Source organism: Oncorhynchus clarkii, chromosome 15 (assembly GCF_045791955.1).
Source record: "Oncorhynchus clarkii lewisi isolate Uvic-CL-2024 chromosome 15, UVic_Ocla_1.0, whole genome shotgun sequence".
In the NCBI taxonomy this organism is placed as follows: domain Eukaryota; kingdom Metazoa; phylum Chordata; class Actinopteri; order Salmoniformes; family Salmonidae; genus Oncorhynchus; species Oncorhynchus clarkii.
In genome coordinates this window covers 1,071,660-1,090,000 of record NC_092161.1, presented here as the reverse complement: position 1 = coordinate 1,090,000, position 18,341 = coordinate 1,071,660, and the positions used below count along the sequence as shown (strand labels likewise).

General features: G+C 62.5%; 1 protein-coding gene across 1 annotated transcript in view; it reads right to left on the bottom strand.

Moving 5' to 3' along the window:
- The window catches only part of LOC139366859 (zinc finger and BTB domain containing 47b), a 141,704-nt gene that overhangs the window by 14,185 nt on the left and 109,178 nt on the right, over positions 1-18,341 (bottom strand). Inside the window, 1 exon segment of the mRNA XM_071104551.1 lies at positions 1-108. This exon segment is cut by the window's left edge and continues 8 nt beyond it. Within this exon segment, the coding sequence (XP_070960652.1) occupies positions 1-108 (108 nt within the window).

Genomic DNA, 18,341 nt, shown 5'->3' with positions numbered 1-18,341 from the left:
TGAAGGGCTTCTCTCCAGAGTGTTGTAGAGAGTGAACCTTTAGCGACATGCCGCGCTTGAATGACTTCCCACACGTCTCACAGGTGAACGGCATGTCCTTGGTGTGGGCTAGACAAACAGACAGACAGACAGTCAGTAAGACAGAACTATCACCAGTTACATGTCCTTAGAATCTACACAGGAAACAAATCAGACATCATTGAATGTCTCTCTACAGGACCATATCCACTGACTACAGTATCTTTACTCCTACTGACACATTCCCCCATCCCCATCCAGTCTGATCCCCATATCCCCATCCAGTCTGACCCATTCCCCCCCTGTCACCATCCAGTCTGACCCATTCCCCCCTGTCCCCATCCAGACTGACTCATTCCCCTCCCTGTCCCCATCCAGTCTGACCCATTCCCCCCTGTCCCCATCCAGCCTGACCCATTCCACCCCTGTCCCCATCCAGTCTGACCCATTCCCCCCCTGACCCCATCCAGTCTGACCCATTCCCCCTCTGTCCCCATCCAGTCTGACCTATCCCCCCCTGTCCCCATCCACTCTGACACATTCCCCCCCTGTCCCCGTCCAGTCTGACCCATTCCACCCTCTGTCCCCATCCACTCTGACCCATTTCCCCGCTGTCCCCATCCAGTCTGACCCCCCTGTCCCCATCCACTCTGACCCATTTCTCCCCTGTCCCCATCCAGTCTGACCCCCCTGTCCCCATCCAGTCTGACCCATTCCCCCTGCCCCCATCCAGTCTGACCCACCCCCCCTGTCCCCATCCAGTCTGACCCATTCCCCCCCTGTCCCCATCCAGTCTGACTAACCACCTCCCCTGTCCCCATCCAGTCTGACACATTCCCCCCTGTCCCCATCCAGTCTGACCCATTCCCCCCTTTCCCCATCCAGTCTGACCCAATCCCCCCTGTCCCCATCCAGTCTGACCCATTCCCCGCCTGTCCCCATCCAGTCTGACCCATCCCCCCTGTCCCCATCCAGTCTGACCCATTCCACCCTGTCCCCATCCAGTCTGACACATTCCCCCCTGTCCCCATCCAGTCTGAGCCATCCCCCCTTTCCCCATCCAGTCTGACCCATTCCCCCCTGTCCCCATCCAGTCTGACCCATTCCCCCCTGTCCCCATCCAGTCTGACCCATTACCCTCCCTGTCCCCATCCAGCATGAACCATTCCCCCCGTCCCAATCCACTCTGACACCCCTATCCAGTCTAACCCATTCCCCCCATGTCCCCATCCAGTCTGACCAACCCCCTGTCCCCATCAAGTCTGACCCGTTCCCCCCTGTCCCCATCCAGTCTGACACCCCCCCCCCCTGTCCCAATCCAGTCGGACCCATTCCCCTCCCTGTCCCCATCCAGTCTGACCCATTTCCCCCTGTCCCCATCCAGTCTGACCCATTCCCCCCTGTCCCCATCCAGTCTGACCCATTCCCTACTGTCCCCTTCCAGTCTGACCCATTCCCCTCCCTGTCCCCATCCAGCCTGACCCATTCCCCCCGTCCCAATCCACTCTGACACCCCCATCCCCATCCAGTCTGACCCATCCCCCCGTCCCCATCCAGTCTGACCCATTCCCCCCTGTCCCCATCCAGTCTGACCAACACCCCTGTCCCCATCAAGTCTGACCCATTCCCCCCCTGTCCCCATCCAGTCTGACCCATTCCCTACTGTCCCCTTCCAGTCTGACCCATTCCCCTCCCTGTCCCCATCCAGCCTGACCCATTCCCCCCGTCCCAATCCACTCTGACACCCCCATCCCCATCCAGTCTGACCCATCCCCCCGTCCCCATCCAATCTGACCCATTCCCCCCTGTCCCCATCCAGTCTGAACCATTCCCCCCATGTCCCCATCCAGTCTGACCCCCCTGTCCCCATCCACTCTGACCCATTTCCCCCCTGTCCCCATCCAGTCTGACCCCCCTGTCCCCATCCAGTCTGACCCATTCCCCCTGCCCCCATCCAGTCTGACCCACCCCCCCTGTCCCCATCCAGTCTGACCCATTCCCCCCCTGTCCACATCCAGTCTGACTAACCACCTCCCCTGTCCCCATCCAGTCTGACACATTCCCCCCTGTCCCCATCCAGTCTGACCCATTCCCCCCTTTCCCCATCCAGTCTGACCCAATCCCCCCTGTCCCCATCCAGTCTGACCCATTCCCCGCCTGTCCCCATCCAGTCTGACCCATCCCCCCTGTCCCCATCCAGTCTGACCCATTCCCCCCTGTCCCCATCCAGTCTGACACATTCCCCCCTGTCCCCATCCAGTCTGAGCCATCCCCCCTGTCCCCATCCAGTCTGACCCATTCCCCCCTGTCCCCATCCAGTCTGACCCATTCCCCCCTGTCCCCATCCAGTCTGACCCATTACCCTCCCTGTCCCCATCCAGCATGAACCATTCCCCCCGTCCCAATCCACTCTGACACCCCTATCCAGTCTAACCCATTCCCCCCATGTCCCCATCCAGTCTGACCAACCCCCCTGTCCCCATCAAGTCTGACCCATTCCCCCCTGTCCACATCCAGTCTGACACCCCCCCCCCTGTCCCAATCCAGTCGGACCCATTCCCCTCCCTGTCCCCATCCAGTCTGACCCATTTCCCCCTGTCCCCATCCAGTCTGACCCATTCCCCCCTGTCCCCATCCAGTCTGACCCATTCCCTACTGTCCCCTTCCAGTCTGACCCATTCCCCTCCCTGTCCCCATCCAGCCTGACCCATTCCCCCCGTCCCAATCCACTCTGACACCCCCATCCCCATCCAGTCTGACCCATCCCCCCGTCCCCATCCAGTCTGACCCATTCCCCCCTGTCCCCATCCAGTCTGACCAACACCCCTGTCCCCATCAAGTCTGACCCATTCCCCCCCTGTCCCCATCCAGTCTGACCCATTCCCTACTGTCCCCTTCCAGTCTGACCCATTCCCCTCCCTGTCCCCATCCAGCCTGACCCATTCCCCCCGTCCCAATCCACTCTGACACCCCCATCCCCATCCAGTCTGACCCATCCCCCCGTCCCCATCCAATCTGACCCATTCCCCCCGGTCCCCATCCAGTCTGAACCATTCCCCCCATGTCCCCATCCAGTCTGACCAACCCCCCTGTCCCCATCAAGTCTGACCCATTCCCCCCTGTCCCCATCCAGTCTGACTCACCACCTCCCCTGTCCCCATCCAGTCTGACACATTCCCCCCCTGTCCCCATCCAGTCTGACCCATTCCCCCCCTTTCCCCATCCAGTCTGACCCATTCCCCCCTGTCCCCATCCAGTCTGACCCATTCCCCCTTGTCCCCATCCAGTATGACCCATTCCCCCCATGTCCCCATCCAGTCTGACTCACCACCTCCCCTGTCCCCATCCAGTCTGACACATTCCCCCCCTGTCCCCATCCAGTCTGACCCATTCCCCCCCTTTCCCCATCCAGTCTGACCCATTCCCCCCTGTCCCCATCCAGTCTGAACCATTCCCCCCATGTCCCCATCCAGTCTGACCAACCCCCCTGTCCCCATCAAGTCTGACCCATTCCCCCCCTGTCCCCATCCAGTCTGACTCACCACCTCCCCTGTCCCCATCCAGTCTGACACATTCCCCCCCTGTCCCCATCCAGTCTGACCCATTCCCCCCTGTCCCCATCCAGTCTGACCAATTCCCCCCCTGTCCCCATCCAGTCTGACCAATTCCCCCCCTGTCCCCATCCAGTCTGACCCATTCCCCCCCTTTCCCCATCCAGTCTGACCCATTCCCCCCCTGTCCCCATCCAGTCTGACCCATTCCCCCCCTTTCCCCATCCAGTCTGACCAATTCCCCCTGCCCCCTTCCAGTCTGACCCATCCCCCCTGTCCCCATTGAGCCTGACCCATTCACCCCGCCCCCATCCAGTCTGGTACCCCAGTCCCCATCCAGTCTGACCCATCCCCCCCGTCCCCATCCAGTCTGACCCATTCCCCCCTGTCCCCATCCAGTCTGACCCATTCCCCTCTTTGTCCCCATCCAGTCTGACCCATTCCCCCCTGCCCCCATCCAGTCTGACCCCCCCTGTCCCCATCCAGTCTGACCCATTCCCCCCCTGTCCACATCCAGTCTGCCCCATTCCACCCCTGTCCCCATCCAGTCTGACACCCTCCCCTGTCCCCATCCAGTCTGACCCATTCCCCCCTGTCCCCATCCAGTCTGACCCATTCCCCCCCTTTCCCCATCCAGTCTGACCAATTCCCCCTGCCCCCTTCCAGTCTGACCCATCCCCCCTGTCCCCATTGAGCCTGACCCATTCACCCCGCCCCCATCCAGTCTGGTACCCCAGTCCCCATCCAGTCTGACCCATCCCCCCCGTCCCCATCCAGTCTGACCCATTCCCCCCTGTCCCCATCCAGTCTGACCCATTCCCCTCTTTGTCCCCATCCAGTCTGACCCATTCCCCCCTGTCCCCATCCAGTCTGACCCCCCCCTGTCCCCATCCAGTCTGACCCATTCCCCCCTGTCCCCATCCAGTCTGCCCCATTCCCCCCCTGTCCCCATCCAGTCTGCCCCATTGACCCCCTGTCCCCATCCAGTCTGACACCCCCCCATGTCCCCATCCAGTCTGACCCATTCCCCCCTGTCCCCATCCAGTCTGACCCATTCCCCCCTGTCCCCATCCAGTCTGACCGATTCCTCCCTCTGTCCCCATCAAGTCTGACCAATTCCCCCCTGTACCCATCCAGTCTAACCCACCCCCCCATCCACATCCAGTCTGACCCATTCCCTACTGTCCCCTTCCAGTCTGACCCATTCCCTCCCTGTCCACATCCAGTCTGACCCATTCCCCCCCTGACCCAATCCAGTCTGACCCATTCTCCCCTGTCCCCATCCAGTCTGACCCATTCCCCTCCCTGTCCCCATCCAGTCTGACCCATTCCCCCCGTCCCCATCCAGCCAGACCCATTCCCCCCTGTCCCCATCCAGTCTGACCTCCCCCTGTCCCCATCCAGTCTGACCCATTCCCCCCCTGTCCCCATCCAGTCTGACCCATTCCACCCCTGTCCCCATCCAGTCTGCCCCATTTACCCCCTGTCCCCATCCAGTCTGACACCCCCCCATGTCCCCATCCAGTCTGACCCATTCCCCCCTGTCCCCATCCAGTCTGACCCATTCCCCCCTGTCCCCATCCAGTCTGACCGATTCCTCCCTCTGTCCCCATCAAGTCTGACCAATTCCCCCATGTCCCCATCCAGTCTGACCCACCCCCCCGTCCACATCCAGTCTGACCCATTCCCTACTGTCCCCTTCCAGTCTGACCCATTCCGCTCCCTGTCCCCATCCAGTCTGAGCCATTCCCCCCTGTCCCCATCCAGTCTGACCCATTCTCCTCACTGTCCCCATCCAGTCTGACCCATTCCCCCTTGTCCCCATCCAGTCTGACCCATTCCCCCCATGTCCCCATCCAGTCTGACCCCCCCCTGTCCCCATCCAGTCTGACCCCCCCCTGTCCCCATCCAGTCTGATCCATTCACCCCCTGTCCCCATCCAGTCTGACCCATTCCCCCCTGTCCACATCCAGTCTGCCCCATTCCCCCCTGTCCCCATCCAGTCTGACACCCCCAACATGTCCCCATCCAGTCTGACCCATTCCCCCCCGTCCCCATCCAGTCTGACCCTTACCCCCCTGTCCCCATCCAGTCTGACCGATTCCTCCCTCTGTCCCCATCAAGTCTGACCAATTCCCCCCTGTCCCCATCCAGTCTGACCCACCCCCCCGTCCGCATCCATTCTGACCCATTCCCCCCCTGTCCCCATCCAGTCTGACCAACCCCCCTGTCCCCATCAAGTCTGACCCATTCCCCCCCTGTCCCCATCCAGTCTGACTCACCACCTCCCCTGTCCCCATCCAGTCTGACACATTCCCCCCCAGTCCCCATCCAGTCTGACCCATTCCCCCCCTTTCCCCATCCAGTCTGACCCATTCCCCCCTGTCCCCTTCCAGTCTGACCCATTCCCCCCTTGTCCCCATCCAGTCTGACCGATTCCCCCATGTCCCCATCTAGTCTGACACCCCACCCTGTCCCAATCCAGTCTGACCCATTCCCCCCCTTTCCCCATCCAGTCTGACACATTCCCCCCTGTCCCCATCCAGTCTGACCCATTCCCCGCTTTCCCCATCCAGTCTGACCCATTCCCCCCTGCCCCCTTCCAGTCTGACCCATCCCCCCTGTCCCCATCCAGCCTGACCCATTCACCCCGCCCCCATCCAGTCTGGCACCCCCGTCCCCATCCAGTCTGACCCATCCCCCCCGTCCCCATCCAGTCTGACCCATTCCCCCCTGTCCCCATCCAGTCTGACCCATTCCCCGGCCTGTCCCCATCCAGTCTGACCCATTCCCCCCTGACCCCATCCAGCCAGACCCATTCCCCCCTGCCCCCATCCAGTCTGACCCCCCCCTGTCCCCATCCAGTCTGACCCATTCCCCCCCTGTCCACATCCAGTCTGCCCCATTCCACCCCTGTCCCCATCCAGTCTGACACCCTCCCCTGTCCCCATCCAGTCTGACCCATTCCCCCCTGTCCCCATCCAGTCTGACCCATTCCCCCCTGTCCCCATCCAGTCTGAACGATTCCCCCCCTGTCCCCATCCAGTTTGACACATTCCCCCCTTGTCCGCATCCGGTCTGACCCATCCCCCCTGTCCCCATCCAGTCTGACCCATTCCCCCCTGTCCCCATCCAGCCAGACCCATTCCCCCCTGTCCCCATCCAGTCTGACCCCCCCCTGTCCCCACCCAGTCTGACCCATTCCCCCCTGTCCCCATCTAGTCTGACCCATTCCCCCCTGTCCCCATCCAGTCTGCCCCATTCCCCCCCTGTCCCCATCCAGTCTGACACCCCCCCCTGTCCCCATCCAGTCTGACCCATCCCCCCCTGTCCCCATCCAGTCTGACCCATTCCCCCCTGTCCCCATCCAGTCTGACCGATTCCTCCCTCTGTCCCCATCAAGTCTGACCCATTCCGCCCTGTCCCCATCCAGTCTGAACCATTCCCCCCTGTCCCCATCCAGTCTGACCCATTCCCCTCCCTGTCCTCATCCAGTCTGACCCATTCCCCCTTGTCCCCATCCAGTCTGACCCATTCCCCCCATGTCCCCATCCAGTCTGACCAACCCCCCTGTCCCCATCAAGTCTGACCCATTCCCCCCCTGTCCCCATCCAATCTGACCCATTCCCCCCTGTCCCCATCCAGTCTGACCCATTCCCCCCTGTCCCCATCCAGTCTGACCGATTCCCCCCCTGTCCACATCCATCCAGTCTAAACATTCCCCCCCTGACCCAATCCAGTCTGACCCATTCCCCCCTGTCCCCATCCAGTCTGACCCATTCCCCTCCCTGTCCCCATCCAGTCTGACCCATTCCCCCCTGTCCCCATCCAGTCTGCCCCATTCCCCCCCTGTCCCCATCCAGTCTGCCCCATTGACCCCCTGTCCCCATCCAGTCTGACACCCCCCCATGTCCCCATCCAGTCTGACCCATTCCCCCCTGTCCCCATCCAGTCTGACCCATTCCCCCCTGTCCCCATCCAGTCTGACCGATTCCTCCCTCTGTCCCCATCAAGTCTGACCAATTCCCCCCTGTCCCCATCCAGTCTGACCAACCCCCCGTCCACATTCAGTCTGACCCATTCCCTACTGTCCCCTTCCAGTCTGACCCATTCCACTCCCTGTCCCCATCCAGTCTGAGCCATTCCCCCCTGTCCCCATCCAGTCTGACCCATTCCCCTCCCTGTCCCCATCCAGTCTGACCCATTCCCCCTTGTCCCCATCCAGTCTGGCCCATTCCCCCCCTGTCCACATCCAGTCTGCCCCATTCCACCCCTGTCCCCATCCAGTCGGACACCCTCCCCTGTCCCCATCCAGTCTGACCCATTCCCCCCTGTCCCCATCCAGTCTGACCCATTCCCCCCTGTCCCCATCCAGTCTGAACGATTCCCCCCCTGTCCCCATCCAGTTTGACACATTCCCCCCTTGTCCGCATCCAGTCTGACCCATCCCCCCTGTCCCCATCCAGTCTGACCCATTCCCCCCTGTCCCCATCCAGCCAGACCCATTCCCCCCTTTCCCCATCCAGTCTGACCCCCCCCTGTCCCCACCCAGTCTGACCCATTCCCCCCCTGTCCCCATCTAGTCTGACCCATTCCCCCCTGTCCCCATCCAGTCTGCCCCATTCCCCCCCTGTCCCCATCCAGTCTGACACCCCCCCCCTGTCCCCATCCAGTCTGACCCATCCCCCCCTGTCCCCATCCAGTCTGACCCATTCCCCCCTGTCCCCATCCAGTCTGACCGATTCCTCCCTCTGTCCCCATCAAGTCTGACCCATTCCCCCCTGTCCCCATCCAGTCTGACCCACCCCCCCTGCCCCCTTCCAGTCTGACCCATCCCCCCTGTCCCCATCCAGCCTGACCCATTCACCCCGCCCCCATCCAGTCTGGCACCCCCGTCCCCATCCAGTCTGACCCATCCCCCCCGTCCCCATCCAGTCTGACCCATTCCCCCCTGACCCCATCCAGCCAGACCCATTCCCCCCTGCCCCCATCCAGTCTGACCCCCCCCGTCCCCATCCAGTCTGACCCATTCCCCCCTGTCCACATCCAGTCTGCCCCATTCCACCCCTGTCCCCATCCAGTCTGACACCCTCCCCTGTCCCCATCCAGTCTGACCCATTCCCCCCTGTCCCCATCCAGTCTGACCCATTCCCCCCTGTCCCCATCCAGTCTGAACGATTCCCCCCCTGTCCCCATCCAGTTTGACACATTCCCCCCTTGTCCGCATCCAGTCTGACCCATCCCCCCTGTCCCCATCCAGTCTGACCCATTCCCCCCTGTCCCCATCCAGCCAGACCCATTCCCCCCTGTCCCCATCCAGTCTGACCCCCCCCTGTCCCCACCCAGTCTGACCCATTCCCCCCTGTCCCCATCTAGTCTGACCCATTCCCCCCTGTCCCCATCCAGTCTGCCCCATTCCCCCCCTGTCCCCATCCAGTCTGACACCCCCCCCTGTCCCCATCCAGTCTGACCCATCCCCCCCTGTCCCCATCCAGTCTGACCCATTCCCCCCTGTCCCCATCCAGTCTGACCGATTCCTCCCTCTGTCCCCATCAAGTCTGACCCATTGCCCCCTGTCCCCATCCAGTCTGACCCACCCCCCCGTCCGCATCCAGTCTGACCCATTCCCTACTGTCCCCATCCAGTCTGACACATTCCCCCCTGTCCCCATCCAGTCTGCCCCATTCCCCCCTGTCCCCATCCAGTCTGACACCCCCAACATGTCCCCATCCAGTCTGACCCATCCCCCCCTGTCCCCATCCAGTCTGACCCATTCCCCCCTGTCCCCATCCAGTCTGACCGATTCCTCCCTCTGTCCCCATCAAGTCTGACCCATTGCCCCCTGTCCCCATCCAGTCTGACCCACCCCCCCGTCCGCATCCAGTCTGACCCATTCCCTACTGTCCCCATCCAGTCTGACACATTCCCCCCTGTCCCCATCCAGTCTGCCCCATTCCCCTCCCTGTCCCCATCCAGTCTGACCAACCCCCCTGTCCCCATCAAGTCTGACCCATTCCCCCCCTGTCCCCATCTAGTCTGACCCATTCCCCCCTGTCCCCATCCAGTCTGCCCCATTCCCCCCTGTCCCCATCCAGTCTGACCCCCCCCTGTCCCCATCCAGTCTGACCCATTCCCCCCTGTCCACATCCAGTCTGCCCCATTCCCCCCTGTCCCCATCCAGTCTGACACCCCCAACATGTCCCCATCCAGTCTGACCCATTCCCCCCCGTCCCCATCCAGTCTGACCCTTACCCCCCTGTCCCCATCCAGTCTGACCGATTCCTCCCTCTGTCCCCATCAAGTCTGACCAATTCCCCCCTGTCCCCATCCAGTCTGACCCACCCCCCCGTCCGCATCCATTCTGACCCATTCCCCCCTGTCCCCATCCAGTCTGACCAACCCCCCTGTCCCCATCAAGTCTGACCCATTCCCCCCCTGTCCCCATCCAGTCTGACTCACCACCTCCCCTGTCCCCATCCAGTCTGACACATTCCCCCCCAGTCCCCATCCAGTCTGACCCATTCCCCCCCTTTCCCCATCCAGTCTGACCCATTCCCCCCTGTCCCCATCCAGTCTGACCCATTCCCCCCTTGTCCCCATCCAGTCTGACCGATTCCCCCATGTCCCCATCTAGTCTGACACCCCACCCTGTCCCAATCCAGTCTGACCCATTCCCCCCCTTTCCCCATCCAGTCTGACACATTCCCCCCTGTCCCCATCCAGTCTGACCCATTCCCCGCTTTCCCCATCCAGTCTGACCCATTCCCCCCTGCCCCCTTCCAGTCTGACCCATCCCCCCTGTCCCCATCCAGCCTGACCCATTCACCCCGCCCCCATCCAGTCTGGCACCCCCGTCCCCATCCAGTCTGACCCATCCCCCCCGTCCCCATCCAGTCTGACCCATTCCCCCCTGTCCCCATCCAGTCTGACCCATTCCCCGCCCTGTCCCCATCCAGTCTGACCCATTCCCCCCTGACCCCATCCAGCCAGACCCATTCCCCCCTGCCCCCATCCAGTCTGACCCCCCCCTGTCCCCATCCAGTCTGACCCATTCCCCCCCTGTCCACATCCAGTCTGCCCCATTCCACCCCTGTCCCCATCCAGTCTGACACCCTCCCCTGTCCCCATCCAGTCTGACCCATTCCCCCCTGTCCCCATCCAGTCTGAACGATTCCCCCCCTGTCCCCATCCAGTTTGACACATTCCCCCCTTGTCCGCATCCGGTCTGACCCATCCCCCCTGTCCCCATCCAGTCTGACCCATTCCCCCCTGTCCCCATCCAGCCAGACCCATTCCCCCCTGTCCCCATCCAGTCTGACCCCCCCCTGTCCCCACCCAGTCTGACCCATTCCCCCCTGTCCCCATCTAGTCTGACCCATTCCCCCCTGTCCCCATCCAGTCTGCCCCATTCCCCCCCTGTCCCCATCCAGTCTGACACCCCCCCCTGTCCCCATCCAGTCTGACCCATCCCCCCCTGTCCCCATCCAGTCTGACCCATTCCCCCCTGTCCCCATCCAGTCTGACCGATTCCTCCCTCTGTCCCCATCAAGTCTGACCCATTCCGCCCTGTCCCCATCCAGTCTGACCCACCCCCCCGTCCGCATCCAGTCTGACCCATTCCCTACTGTCCCCATCCAGTCTGAACCATTCCCCCCTGTCCCCATCCAGTCTGACCCATTCCCCTCCCTGTCCTCATCCAGTCTGACCCATTCCCCCTTGTCCCCATCCAGTCTGACCCATTCCCCCCATGTCCCCATCCAGTCTGACCAACCCCCCTGTCCCCATCAAGTCTGACCCATTCCCCCCCTGTCCCCATCCAATCTGACCCATTCCCCCCTGTCCCCATCCAGTCTGACCCATTCCCCCCTGTCCCCATCCAGTCTGACCGATTCCCCCCCTGTCCACATCCATCCAGTCTAAACATTCCCCCCCTGACCCAATCCAGTCTGACCCATTCCCCCCTGTCCCCATCCAGTCTGACCCATTCCCCTCCCTGTCCCCATCCAGTCTGACCCATTCCCCCCTGTCCCCATCCAGTCTGCCCCATTCCCCCCCTGTCCCCATCCAGTCTGCCCCATTGACCCCCTGTCCCCATCCAGTCTGACACCCCCCCATGTCCCCATCCAGTCTGACCCATTCCCCCCTGTCCCCATCCAGTCTGACCCATTCCCCCCTGTCCCCATCCAGTCTGACCGATTCCTCCCTCTGTCCCCATCAAGTCTGACCAATTCCCCACTGTCCCCATCCAGTCTGACCAACCCCCCGTCCACATTCAGTCTGACCCATTCCCTACTGTCCCCTTCCAGTCTGACCCATTCCACTCCCTGTCCCCATCCAGTCTGAGCCATTCCCCCCTGTCCCCATCCAGTCTGACCCATTCCCCTCCCTGTCCCCATCCAGTCTGACCCATTCCCCCTTGTCCCCATCCAGTCTGGCCCATTCCCCCCCTGTCCACATCCAGTCTGCCCCATTCCACCCCTGTCCCCATCCAGTCGGACACCCTCCCCTGTCCCCATCCAGTCTGACCCATTCCCCCCTGTCCCCATCCAGTCTGACCCATTCCCCCCTGTCCCCATCCAGTCTGAACGATTCCCCCCCTGTCCCCATCCAGTCTGACACATTCCCCCCTTGTCCGCATCCAGTCTGACCCATCCCCCCTGTCCCCATCCAGTCTGACCCATTCCCCCCTGTCCCCATCCAGCCAGACCCATTCCCCCCTTTCCCCATCCAGTCTGACCCCCCCCTGTCCCCACCCAGTCTGACCCATTCCCCCCCTGTCCCCATCTAGTCTGACCCATTCCCCCCTGTCCCCATCCAGTCTGCCCCATTCCCCCCCTGTCCCCATCCAGTCTGACCCATCCCCCCCTGTCCCCATCCAGTCTGACCCATTCCCCCCTGTCCCCATCCAGTCTGACCGATTCCTCCCTCTGTCCCCATCAAGTCTGACCCATTCCCCCCTGTCCCCATCCAGTCTGACCCACCCCCCCTGCCCCCTTCCAGTCTGACCCATCCCCCCTGTCCCCATCCAGCCTGACCCATTCACCCCGCCCCCATCCAGTCTGGCACCCCCGTCCCCATCCAGTCTGACCCATCCCCCCCGTCCCCATCCAGTCTGACCCATTCCCCCCTGACCCCATCCAGCCAGACCCATTCCCCCCTGCCCCCATCCAGTCTGACCCCCCCCGTCCCCATCCAGTCTGACCCATTCCCCCCTGTCCACATCCAGTCTGCCCCATTCCACCCCTGTCCCCATCCAGTCTGACACCCTCCCCTGTCCCCATCCAGTCTGACCCATTCCCCCCTGTCCCCATCCAGTCTGACCCATTCCCCCCTGTCCCCATCCAGTCTGACCCATTCCCCCCTGTCCCCATCCAGCCAGACCCATTCCCCCCTGTCCCCATCCAGTCTGACCCCCCCCTGTCCCCACCCAGCCAGACCCATTCCCCCCTGTCCCCATCCAGTCTGACCCCCCCCTGTCCCCACCCAGTCTGACCCATTCCCCCCTGTCCCCATCTAGTCTGACCCATTCCCCCCTGTCCCCATCCAGTCTGCCCCATTCTCCCCCTGTCCCCATCCAGTCTGACACCCCCCCCTGTCCCCATCCAGTCTGACCCATCCCCCCCTGTCCCCATCCAGTCTGACCCATTCCCCCCTGTCCCCATCCAGTCTGACCGATTCCTCCCTCTGTCCCCATCAAGTCTGACCCATTGCCCCCTGTCCCCATCCAGTCTGACCCACCCCCCCGTCCGCATCCAGTCTGACCCATTCCCTACTGTCCCCATCCAGTCTGAACTATTCCCCCCTGTCCCCATCCAGTCTGACCCATTCCCCTCCCTGTCCTCATCCAGTCTGACCCATTCCCCCTTGTCCCTTCCAGTCTGACCCATTCCCCCCATGTCCCCATCCAGTCTGACCAACCCCCCTGTCCCCATCAAGTCTGACCCATTCCCCCCCTGTCCCCATCCAATCTGACCCATTCCCCCCTGACCCCATCCAGTCTGACCCATTCCCCCCTGTCCCCATCCAGTCTGACCGATTCCCCCCCTGTCCACATCCAGTCTGACCCATTCCCCCCCTGACCCAATCCAGTCTGACCCATTCCCCCCTGTCCCCATCCAGTCTGACCCATTCCCCTCCCTGTCCCCATCCAGTCTGACCCATTCCCCCCTGTCCCCATCCAGTCTGCCCCATTCCCCCCCTGTCCCCATCCAGTCTGCCCCATTGACCCCCTGTCCCCATCCAGTCTGACACCCCCCCATGTCCCCATCCAGTCTGACCCATTCCCCCCTGTCCCCATCCAGTCTGACCCATTCCCCCCTGTCCCCATCCAGTCTGACCGATTCCTCCCTCTGTCCCCATCAAGTCTGACCAATTCCCCCCTGTCCCCATCCAGTCTGACCAACCCCCCGTCCACATTCAGTCTGACCCATTCCCTACTGTCCCCTTCCAGTCTGACCCATTCCCCTCCCTGTCCCCATCCAGTCTGAGCCATTCCCCCCTGTCCCCATCCAGTCTGACCCATTCCCCTCCCTGTCCCCATCCAGTCTGACCCATTCCCCCTTGTCCCCATCCAGTCTGACCCATTCCCCCCCTGTCCACATCCAGTCTGCCCCATTCCACCCCTGTCCCCATCCAGTCGGACACCCTCCCCTGTCCCCATCCAGTCTGACCCATTCCCCCCTGTCCCCATCCAGTCTGACCCATTCCCCCCTGTCCCCATCCAGTCTGAACGATTCCCCCCCTGTCCCCATCCAGTTTGACACATTCCCCCCTTGTCCGCATCCAGTCTGACCCATCCCCCCTGTCCCCATCCAGTCTGACCCATTCCCCCCTGTCCCCATCCAGCCAGACCCATTCCCCCCTGTCCCCATCCAGTCTGACCCCCCCCTGTCCCCACCCAGTCTGACCCATTCCCCCCCTGTCCCCATCCAATCTGACCCATTCCCCCCTGACCCCATCCAGTCTGACCCATTCCCCCCTGTCCCCATCCAGTCTGACCGATTCCCCCCCTGTCCACATCCAGTCTGACCCATTCCCCCCCTGACCCAATCCAGTCTGACCCATTCCCCCCTGTCCCCATCCAGTCTGACCCATTCCCCTCCCTGTCCCCATCCAGTCTGACCCATTCCCCCCTGTCCCCATCCAGTCTGCCCCATTCCCCCCTGTCCCCATCCAGTCTGCCCCATTGACCCCCTGTCCCCATCCAGTCTGACACCCCCCCATGTCCCCATCCAGTCTGACCCATTCCCCCCTGTCCCCATCCAGTCTGACCCATTCCCCCCTGTCCCCATCCAGTCTGACCGATTCCTCCCTCTGTCCCCATCAAGTCTGACCAATTCCCCCCTGTCCCCATCCAGTCTGACCAACCCCCCGTCCACATTCAGTCTGACCCATTCCCTACTGTCCCCTTCCAGTCTGACCCATTCCCCTCCCTGTCCCCATCCAGTCTGAGCCATTCCCCCCTGTCCCCATCCAGTCTGACCCATTCCCCTCCCTGTCCCCATCCAGTCTGACCCATTCCCCCTTGTCCCCATCCAGTCTGACCCATTCCCCCCCTGTCCACATCCAGTCTGCCCCATTCCACCCCTGTCCCCATCCAGTCGGACACCCTCCCCTGTCCCCATCCAGTCTGACCCATTCCCCCCTGTCCCCATCCAGTCTGACCCATTCCCCCCTGTCCCCATCCAGTCTGAACGATTCCCCCCCTGTCCCCATCCAGTTTGACACATTCCCCCCTTGTCCGCATCCAGTCTGACCCATCCCCCCTGTCCCCATCCAGTCTGACCCATTCCCCCCTGTCCCCATCCAGCCAGACCCATTCCCCCCTGTCCCCATCCAGTCTGACCCCCCCCTGTCCCCACCCAGTCTGACCCATTCCCCCCCTGTCCCCATCTAGTCTGACCCATTCCCCCCTGTCCCCATCCAGTCTGCCCCATTCCCCCCCTGTCCGCATCCAGTCTGACACCCCCCCCTGTCCCCATCCAGTCTGACCCATCCCCCCCTGTCCCCATCCAGTCTGACCCATTCCCCCCTGTCCCCATCCAGTCTGACCGATTCCTCCCTCTGTCCCCATCAAGTCTGACCCATTCCCCCCTGTCCCCATCCAGTCTGACCCACCCCCCCGTCCGCATCCAGTCTGACCCATTCCCTACTGTCCCCATCCAGTCTGAACCATTCCCCCCTGTCCCCATCCAGTCTGACCCATTCCCCTACCTGTCCTCATCCAGTCTGACCCATTCCCCCTTGTCCCCATCCAGTCTGACCCATTCCCCCCATGTCCCCATCCAGTCTGACCAACCCCCCTGTCCCCATCAAGTCTGACCCATTCCCCCCCTGTCCCCATCCAATCTGACCCATTCCCCCCTGTCCCCATCCAGTCTGACCCATTCCCCCCTGTCCCCATCCAGTCTGACCGATTCCCCCCCTGTCCACATCCAGTCTGACCCATTCCCCTCCCTGTCCCCATCCAGTCTGAGCCATACCCCCCTGTCCCCATCCAGTCTGACCCATTCCCCTCCCTGTCCCCATCCAGTCTGACCCATTCCCCTCCCTGTCCTCATCCAGTCTGACCCATTCCCCCTTGTCCCCATCCAGTCTGACCCATTCCCCCCATGTCCCCATCCAGTCTGACCAACCCCCCTGTCCCCATCAAGTCTGACCCATTCCCCCCCTGTCCCCATCCAATCTGACCCATTCCCCCCTGTCCCCATCCAGTCTGACCCATTCCCCCCTGTCTCCATCCAGTCTGACCGATTCCCCCCCTGTCCACATCCAGTCTGACCCATTCCCCCCCTGACCCAATCCAGTCTGACCCATTCCCCCCTGTCCCCATCCAGTCTGACCCATTCCCCTCCCTGTCCCCATCCAGTCTGACCCATTCCCCCCTGTCCCCATCCAGTCTGCCCCATTCCCCCCCTGTCCCCATCCAGTCTGCCCCATTGACCCCTTGTCCCCATCCAGTCTGACACCCCCCCATGTCCCCATCCAGTCTGACCCATTCCCCCCTGTCCCCATCCAGTCTGACCCATTCCCCCCTGTCCCCATCCAGTCTGACCGATTCCTCCCTCTGTCCCCATCAAGTCTGACCAATTCCCCCCTGTCCCCATCCAGTCTGACCAACCCCCCGTCCACATCCAGTCTGACCCATTCCCTACTGTCCCCTTCCAGTCTGACCCATTCCCCTCCCTGTCCCCATCCAGTCTGACCAACCCCCCTGTCCCCATCAAGTCTGACCCATTCCCCCCCTGTCCCCATCAAGTCTGACCCATTCGCCCACTGTCCCCATCCAGTCTGACCCATTCCCCTCCCTGTCCCCATCCAGTCTGAGCCATTCCCCCCTGTCCCCATCCAGTCTGACCCATTCCCCTCCCTGTCCCCATCCAGTCTGACCCATTCCCCTCCCTGTCCTCATCCAATCTGACCCATTCCCCCCTGTCCCCATCCAGTCTGACCCATTCCCCCCTGTCTCCATCCAGTCTGACCGATTCCCCCCCTGTCCACATCCAGTCTGACCCATTCCCCCCCTGACCCAATCCAGTCTGACCCATTCCCCCCTGTCCCCATCCAGTCTGACCCATTCCCCTCCCTGTCCCCATCCAGTCTGACCCATTCCCCCCTGTCCCCATCCAGTCTGCCCCATTCCCCCCCTGTCCCCATCCAGTCTGCCCCATTGACCCCTTGTCCCCATCCAGTCTGACACCCCCCCATGTCCCCATCCAGTCTGACCCATTCCCCCCTGTCCCCATCCAGTCTGACCCATTCCCCCCTGTCCCCATCCAGTCTGACCGATTCCTCCCTCTGTCCCCATCAAGTCTGACCAATTCCCCCCTGTCCCCATCCAGTCTGACCAACCCCCCGTCCACATCCAGTCTGACCCATTCCCTACTGTCCCCTTCCAGTCTGACCCATTCCCCTCCCTGTCCCCATCCAGTCTGACCAACCCCCCTGTCCCCATCAAGTCTGACCCATTCCCCCCCTGTCCCCATCAAGTCTGACCCATTCGCCCACTGTCCCCATCCAGTCTGACCCAATCCCCTCCCTGTCCCCATCCAGTCTGAGCCATTCCCCCCTGTCCCCATCCAGTCTGACCCATTCCCCTCCCTGTCCCCATCCAGTCTGACCCATTCCCCTCCCTGTCCTCATCCAGTCTGACCCATTCCCCCTTGTCCCCATCCAGTCTGACCCATTCCCCCCATGTCCCCATCCAGTCTGACCAACCCCCCTGTCCCCATCAAGTCTGACCCATTCCCCCCCTGTCCCCATCCAATCTGACCCATTCCCCCCTGTCCCCATCCAGTCTGACCCATTCCCCCCTGTCTCCATCCAGTCTGACCGATTCCCCCCCTGTCCACATCCAGTCTGACCCATTCCCCCCCTGACCCAATCCAGTCTGACCCATTCCCCCCTGTCCCCATCCAGTCTGACCCATTCCCCTCCCTGTCCCCATCCAGTCTGACCCATTCCCCCCTGTCCCCATCCAGTCTGCCCCATTCCCCCCCTGTCCCCATCCAGTCTGCCCCATTGACCCCTTGTCCCCATCCAGTCTGACACCCCCCCATGTCCCCATGCAGTCTGACCCATTCCCCCCTGTCCCCATCCAGTCTGACCCATTCCCCCCTGTCCCCATCCAGTCTGACCGATTCCTCCCTCTGTCCCCATCAAGTCTGACCAATTCCCCCCTGTCCCCATCCAGTCTGACCAACCCCCCGTCCACATCCAGTCTGACCCATTCCCTACTGTCCCCTTCCAGTCTGACCCATTCCCCTCCCTGTC